Source organism: Lithobates pipiens, unplaced genomic scaffold (assembly GCF_037356315.1).
Source record: "Lithobates pipiens isolate NorthernLeopardFrog02 unplaced genomic scaffold, aLitPip1_a1.2 Scaffold_35, whole genome shotgun sequence".
Lineage (NCBI taxonomy): Eukaryota > Metazoa > Chordata > Amphibia > Anura > Ranidae > Lithobates > Lithobates pipiens.
Genome location: NW_027507811.1, coordinates 10,467,887 through 10,476,130, shown reverse-complemented (window position 1 = coordinate 10,476,130; position 8,244 = coordinate 10,467,887). Strand labels below are relative to the sequence as shown.

At 50.0% G+C, this 8,244-nt stretch overlaps 2 protein-coding genes across 2 annotated transcripts in view; both read right to left on the bottom strand.

The window, feature by feature from the left end:
- LOC143956113 (uncharacterized) overlaps nt 1–1,910 on the bottom strand; it is an 81,397-nt gene extending 79,487 nt beyond the window's left edge. The window contains exons 1-4 of the mRNA XM_077466247.1: nt 1,836–1,910; nt 892–1,006; nt 263–397; nt 51–174 (exon numbers count right to left, since the gene is read on the bottom strand). Of these exons, the coding sequence (XP_077322373.1) occupies nt 51–174; nt 263–397; nt 892–987 (355 nt within the window). The 5' untranslated portion in view covers nt 988–1,006; nt 1,836–1,910. The remainder of the gene's footprint in view (nt 1–50; nt 175–262; nt 398–891; nt 1,007–1,835) is intronic.
- LOC143955853 (uncharacterized) overlaps nt 1–8,244 on the bottom strand; it is a 126,908-nt gene that overhangs the window by 57,966 nt on the left and 60,698 nt on the right. The gene's annotated exons all lie outside the window — the stretch shown is intronic.

The following is an 8,244-nucleotide window of genomic DNA, read 5'->3' as shown; positions in this document are numbered from 1 at the left end:
GGGTGGAGCCTCCGTACTGCTCTCTCCTTTACAATAAAGTCTCCTCTTACCCGGTGATGTGAGGGGCGGCTGATTGTCCATCATGACGTCCTTGTAGAGATCCTTGTGTCCTTCTAAATACTCCCACTCCTCCATGGAGAAATAGACAGTGACATCCTGACACCTTATAGGAACCTGACACACACAATGATACAGTCACCATCCAGACACATCCCTTGTCTGTTACTGGATAATGTCCCAGAATTCCCAGAATCCTCCTCACCTCTCCTGTCAGCAGCTCCATCATCTTCTTGGTGACTTCTAGAATCTTCTCCATGTTGTGTCTCTCAGGTTTTAGGGAGTCACATGGAGGCACTGTGATGATCACGTGGTCACCTGTCTTCAGCAAAGGAAAACCCTGTATTGGAGAACCAATAGGAATATCATGTTAGAATCCCAGAATCCTCCTCACCTCTCCGGTCAGGTCTGTGTTTAATTAATAGAGATAAGAGTGACGTCATGTGACCTTCCCAGAATCCCCCTCACCTCTCCGGTCAGGTCTGTGTTTTATTAATAGAGATGAGAGTGATGTCATGTGACCTCCCAGAATCCTCCTCACCTCTCCGGTCAGGTCTGTGTTTAATTAATAGAGATAAGAGTGACGTCATGTGACCTTCCCAGAATCCCCCTCACCTCTCCGGTCAGGTCTGTGTTTTATTAATAGAGATAAGAGTGATGTCATGTGACCTCCCAGAATCCTCCTCACCTCTCCGGTCAGGTCTGCGTTTAATTAATAGAGATAAGAGTGATGTCATGTGACCTCCCAGAATCCTCCTCACCTCTCCGGTCAGGTCTGTGTTTTATTAATAGAGATAAGAGTGATGTCATGTGACCTCCCAGAATCCTCCTCACCTCTCCGGTCAGCAGGTAGATGATCTCCAGGGTGAGGTTTAGTATCCTCTCAGTGATGTGACTGCGGTCCTCCTCCATCCTCATTGATTTAGTCATGTAATCTATGCAGGTTTCTCTGTAGAGGAATAGAGGAACATTATCTGGACTGTATTGTTTGTAAAATATCAGGGTGGGGATAATAGGCAGGCCGCCACCACTGGGAAATGTAGATTGAGTTTGTTGCGTTTTTTCCTTCCTGCAAACCTGTTATATTGTGTCCTACCTCCTCCTTTATTATTGGCAGTTCCCAGACTCCCTCTTATAGTGAGGGGGTGGGATAATCGACACCCTATCCCCATTAAGGATGAGCTGCGGCGTATTCGCACAGCCCACGTGCGGAGCCCGCCAGGAAGTCGGCATGGCGCTGCGCTAATCACAGTCGGTGAGACATTTTCCCCGATCTCTGCAGCCGCACATCGGGACAATGTCTCACTGCCTGTGATTAGCGCCGCGCCGACTTCCTGACGGGCTCTGCACATGTGCGAACACGCCGGAGCCCATCCTTAATCCCCATTATTGGCTTTTGTGCGGCTGCTGACCCGGGGGCCAAGGCTGCACAAGGTATTATGGGCGAGCGAAAATGCTAACCAATCACGAATTCCACCAAAATTCTAATCCCGAAAATTTAGGTCAAATTTGTTACTACCCAAATCGGGATCTCATTCATAGTTACAAGAGAATGCTAAGGTGAGAAGGTGACATATCTCCAAAACGAAGGAAAATGTTCCAGCCCCGTAAGTGGGCGAATGTTCTGACCCTGAAAGGGTTAATGTAGGTTTCCACACTATATATGTGTGTATCATCATTTGCTGGAGATAAAAGACGTCACAGTGACTATGGAGGAAGAGGACGGAACATGACAGGGGGGGGTTATTGGGTGTAAATAGAAAATAAGATCTTATTACCTCCTCTGCTGCCAAATCCAGCAAAGTCTCCTCTCTACTTCCTCACGACTCACTTCTCACCGGGAACTTCCTATTTATAACTGGCATCACTTCCTGTCTGTACCTGACATCACTTCCTGTCTGTGCCTGACATCACTTCCTGTCTTATATAAAGACTTCCTGTCTGGGTGAGATCACCATCTTGTGGAGGTCGGAGAAACTGCAGCCTGCGAAAAAACGTCTCGTAGTGTGAACGCGGGCTTGTCATCGTTGCCAAGAGTTCTGGATGCTGCAGGAACGGTCTGCAGGATTTAATCTCCGGTTCCATCACGTGCCCGTCCCGCAGATTCCAGGAACCTGTGCAGAGTGGCAGTGAGGTGACGACAGCTGGAACAATCTCTGGGATTCACCACCAGGCACGGCATTAATACCAAACTGTTGGGAGCAATGATCCCCTTTTGCGACAGTGAAAGTTAATGGACGTGTGCGGTTTATGTACTGTATATCGTTGTAGATGCATACTACGGGAAACTCAGCAGATGCTCAGTTTTGAGCATTCTCTCCCCAGTATCCAAGTAGTTAAGTTGAGTAAGATCATCACCTGGTTAGTAAAGCTACTTCCAACTACATGAAAATGTAATGGCCTATTATGGGCTGATATTTTGCTGGGCGGATAGTAAACTTCAAGCTCGCGTTCAATCGCAGCTTCCCCAAATAGTAAATTACATGACAATTTGCACCCGGTGAACACTCTTTAAAGTGCCCCTATTTGTCTGTCTCTAGACTGCTCCTCCACCAAGACTAAGAAAGCAGCCTTAGCAGTGCCTATGCAGTGGCTTTGGTGGTGGGTCAGAAGAAGGACCGAGGACTACAGTTGGAATGGCTGGATAGCCTAGGCTGAGAAGATGCAATTAGCCCACTGAGCTGTCACGATCAAGCCCAAGCTATCACACTCAACTTTATAGTCCAGGTCCACCTGCACCACCCAGTTGTCAAGCTCAGACCACCAAGACTGCAGACTGCTCCTCCACCAAGGTTAAGAGAGCCGCATTAGCAGTGTCTGTGCGGTGGTTCCATCTTGGGCCTCTCCTTGGAATGGCTACATGGTGGGTCAGAAGAAGGACAGAAGCCCACAGTTGGATGGCTGGATAGCCTAGGCTGAGAAGTTGCAACTGGATCAGTTAGCCCACTCAGCTGTCACAATCAGGCCCAAGCTATCAAACTCAGCCTTCTAGTTCAGGTCCACCTACTCCTCCCAGCTGTCAAGCTCAGAGCACCAAGACTCTAGACTGCTCATCCACCAAGGTTAAGAGAGTGGCTTGTGCGGTGGCCCCTCATTTCCTTGAAGTGGGTGCACATTGATGGTGGGTCAGAAGAAGGACAGAGGCCCACAGTTGGATGGCTGAATAGCCTATGCTGAGAAGTTGCAACTAGCTCAGTTAGCCCACCCAGCTGTCTTAATCAGGCCCAAGCTATCACACTCAGCTGTCTATTTTAGGTCCACCTACTCCTCCCAGCTGTCATGCTCAGAGCACCAGGACTCTAGCCTGCTCATCCATCAAGGTTAAGAGAGTGGCCTGTGCGGTGGCCTTTGATGGACTTTTCCTTAAAGTGGCTTTACATTGATGGTAGGTCAGAAAAGGACAGAAGCCCACAGATGGATGGCTGGATAGCCTAGGCTGAGAAATTGTAACTGGATCAGTTAGCCCACTCAGCTGTCACAATCAGGCCTAAGCTATCACACTCAGCTATCTAGTTCAGGTCCACCTACTCCTCCCAGCTGTCAAGCTCAGATTCACCAAGACTCTAGACTGCTCATCCACCAAGGTTAAGAGAGTGGCCTGCGCGGTGGCCCCTCATGGACTTTTCCTTGAAGTGGCTGTACATTAATGGTGGGTCAGAAGAAGGACAGAGGCCCACAGTTGGATGGCTGGTTAGCCTAGGCTGAGAAGTTGCAACTGGCTCAGTTAGCCAGTTGCAAAAGGATATCCCCTCTAGAACAGAGGTCCCAACACCTGGGCCACTAACAGCTACCGGTTTGGCGGCCTGTTAGGAACTGGGCCAGGGGGCTTGATCTGTGCTCCCTGAGGAACTGAGGAAGACAATCTGTCCAAGTTGTATTTATATCCCCTCAATGCCCTTCTAAAACTGGCTCTTAGGTCTCCTCATTCCTTGCACCAGACATGTTCTGGGACTACCGGATGTATCTACAGTGTGGACAATGCGTGTCTTCAGAGGACACACAGCTGGGACAAGACACTTCTGCTCTACTGAGGGCAGCACGAGGGTGCACGTGGCTCGTGCACAGCGGCAGTGTCAGGGGTTCGTAGCAGATTCTTGCCCTGCAGTAACGGGAGTTCCTCACCTGCTTAGAGTACCGGGACTCTGCCCCTCTTTGCGTATCACCCCCAGGGTTAAGGTGACCAGATTTTTCAACTGAAAATCCAGGGACATTTTTTTTTTTAAACTAGTAATGCCAGCATTCAGCGACTCATAGCGGGACTGCGATATTGCGGTGGACAAATCGGACACTAATGCCGCGTACACATGAGCGGTTTTCCCATTCGGAATAAACTCCGAAGGTTTTTGCGATGGAATTTCGATGGAGTTCCACTGAAACTGTCTTGCCTACACATGATAACACCAAAGTCCGACCGTCTAGAACGCGGTGATGTACATCACGTACGACGGGACTAGAAAAAGGAGGTTCAATAGCCAGTAGCCAATAGCTGCCGTCTCGTACTTGCTTCAGAGCATGCGGAACAGCATACAGACGAGCGGTTTTCCCGATAGGAATTGGTTCCGTTGGAAATATATTAGAACGTGTTTTATTTCTAGGACCGTCAGCATTTTCGAAAAAAAAAAAAAAAAAAGTCAGATGAGGCCCACACACCATCAGAATATCCAATGAAAAGATTCCGTCTGACTTTTTCTGTCGGACATTCCGCTCGTGTGTACGTGGCATTAGTGACACTTTTGTCACTTTGTGGGAACCAGTGACACTAACACAGTGATCAGTGCTAAAAATATGTACCGTCACTGTACTAATGACACTGACTGGGAAGGGGATAACATCTAGGGCAATTAATGGGTTAAATGTGTGCCTAACAAGTGTTTTCTCACTGTGGGGGGAGGTGCTTTTACTAAGGGAAGACATAGATCCCTGTACTTGCTTTGCAGGAACACAGGATCAATGTCTTCCATACTGACAGAATGGTGAACTGCCTTGTTTACAGACCACTAGGCGAGTCCGCCGGATCCGCTGATTGGCTCTGACACCCAGAAATGCAGGATCACATATATAAGTGATCCTGCGCAGCACGACCACCCTGTAGCAGTAAATCTGCTATCGGGGGCGATCGGCAACTGGTTAAGATCATCAAATCCAAATCCAAAACACGGCGGCAAGGCTGATAACAGGAAAAAAACCCTGGGAATTCATCTCTCCTTCGCTGAGGAGCTTACATTGGCTAACCGTAAAAAATCGGATCACGTTCAAGACCCTTTGCCTCACCCACAAATGCGTGCATAGAGAAGCTCCACAATACCTAATGGAGAAAATAAATCATTACACACCAAACCGCAGTCTTCCATCAGCCAACAAAAACCTCCTCCTCGTGCCCAAAGCCCGGTATAAATCCAAGGGGGATCGGAGATTCGCTGTCCAAGGGCCTCGGCTATGGAATGCTCTACCAATCAACATCCGCCTGGAAGAAAATCACCTGGCTTTTAGGAAAAAACTCAAGACCTTCCTCTTTTAGCAGATGATCAAAGCTCGCCACAGCGCCTAGAGGCAATTCAGTTCGCATTGTGCGCTATACAAGTATTTCATTCATTCATTCATTCATCAGCGTTATGATAACTCACAGGGAGCCATAACATGGCTGCTGGATGCTGATTTTGTTAACTTCTGAGCAATAAGTGCCCCCCGCTGCCTGTGAGTTCTGATACCATCCATTGTGCCAGAGAGACAGACACAGTGCAATGTAGTCTATTCACAGACACCTCCAAAGCTCACCTGTGTTGCAGCCTTAAAGGCACTGGCAGCCCCCCGATGGGATCTGCTTCCCCTCTATTCCTGCTGCTGGACATCATCAGCTGAGCTCAGCTTCCTCTCTCTGCCCAGTGCCGCCTCCGCCGGCCTCACAGCCTCTCAGGCCTCACTCTCCGGGGCCCCCGGCTACTACTGGGTGGGCAGCGGAGGAAAATGACTCTGCCGGGGAAGGCAAGGAGATAAGCAGGCAGGCGGCTGGCCGGGATTTGAGCCAAGGCAGAAGAAGATGTGAGCGGAGCAGAATGGGCATGTGCCGAAAACTGAAGAAATAGTCCATCCGCTCCGACCAGCACATCATCATCAGAAAAGGACACAGATAATGGAAAAAATGCACCTCTCCTAAGTTAGCAGGAGCGGGGGGTGTATAATTCAGGATTTTTCTTTTTTTTATTCTGCACTGACTGTCTTTGAAAATTGCCCCAGGCTCCTGTTAAGGTCAAATCCGGGGACAGACTTGGTCCGGGGACAGGGTCCTCAATCCGGGGACTGTCCCCTGAAACCTGGGGACATCTGGTCACCCTACCCAGGGTTCCCAAGTGCATTTCTGGGACCTTCTACCTGCTTCGTACCAACTTTATCCAGCTGGGTACAAGGTACAATAAGTACGTATAGTGGTTAGCCAAAATATGGAAAAACGACATTGCAGATGTGATGTTGGGTGGCACAGTGGTGTAGTGGTTAGCACTCTCACCTAGCAGTAAGAAGGGTCGCTGGTTCAAATCCCAACCACGACACTACCTGCCTGGAGTTTGCATGTTCTCCCTGTGCCTGCGTGGGTTTCCTCCGGGTACTCAGGTTTCCTCCCACAATCCAAAGACACACAGGTAGGTTACTTGGCTTCTGTCCAAAATTGGCCCTAGTATATGAATGGGGACCTTGGATTGTGGGCTCCTTGAGGGTAGGGACCTATGTGAGCATACTGGGATAGGGACAATTGTAGACACTCACTCAAGGTTGAACTGGATGGACTGGTGTCTTTATTCTACCTTACTAACTATGAAAGTGACGACATGTTTGGCGTTGAAAGCGGAAGTGAGGTAACATTCTTTTTGCTTCCGCTGTGTGATGAGACGCCGAGCTAACCGGTGGGAAGCCTCACTGTCATGGTCGTTCCTGTAGTCCAGTGTCATATGGGAGACCTGCCCGCAGAATCCCCATGTTAAGAACTAATCGGTATCCATGGGCGCGTGTTGGCGCGAACGGACGCACGTGGGTGCGCGATGGTACAAACGGGCGCACGCGGGTGCGTGGGGTCACGAACGGGCGCACGCGGGTGCGTGGGGTCATGAACGGGCGCACGGTTACACGCGGGGGCACGCAGACACGCCGTGCGACCGTTTTTGACGCTCGAAGGGCTACTTAAGGAACCTGTCACTGTGCCTCTTTGCTGTCCAGTCTACAGCGTGTTCGGTGTTCCTGCTTCCTGCTACTCTGTTTACTTGATCCCTGTTTACCCGGCCTGTTCCTGACGACCTCTGCTTGCTGCCAGCCTCCGACCTTTGGCTTGTCTGACTACGCTTTTTGCCTCTCCCTTGGAACTGTCTGCTGCCCGCCTGCTACCGACCCGGCTTGTACCATGACTACCCCTGGCAATCCGCTGTTCCTGCTTGACTGCTGTGTTCCTGCTGCAACCTACCGCTCCAGTCTGTCTACTGGTTGTTCCGGTCTCCGGCTTCTTCTGTGCTTCAGGATATCTCCTCCCTGCCAGCTGTTCCAGTGCCTCTGCCAAGCTCCTGTGTATCATCTGCTGCCTGCTTATCCTGCGGTTCTGTGTTACCTACACTCCTCCAGAGGTCCGGACCAGTCCTACACCCGCTTGGCACTTGTGCCCACTGAACTCTAGAGTCCCTGTCTCCACTTCCAGGGGTTCTCGAGTCAGAGGCTACGAGAAGCCGCTCCCTGCATTCTGGGCTCCTTCACCAGGTACGTGACACTCACTTTCCTCATTCACTGCGTGCGCTGCTAGTAAAACGGAGTCATGTCAGAGCTTACTGAGCTTCAAAGAGAACCAACTGTTGGCGCCTCTGTGACTGAAGTTGCCAATTTATTTACCGCGTCGCGAGATACAGGATCAAAGGTTACACCGTTTCCAGGAAAACGTTGTGTGACAAGCATAAGCGCGGTTGACATGGTCAACCGACCGAAAGACATTGCACAGGATTGTGACTCGGAATAAGAAAACAACTGCTGCAAAAGTGACGGCAGGGCTCAGCCTTCCAAAGCCCGCGTCCACAAAAAACTGTGCGGAGGGAACTCCATAAGCAAAACATTAATGGGCGAGGTGCAACTGCCAAACCAATAGTGACCGATATTAATGCTCAGAAGAGGAGAGAGTGGTGCGACACCCATAAATCGTGGACTATTAATCAATGGAAG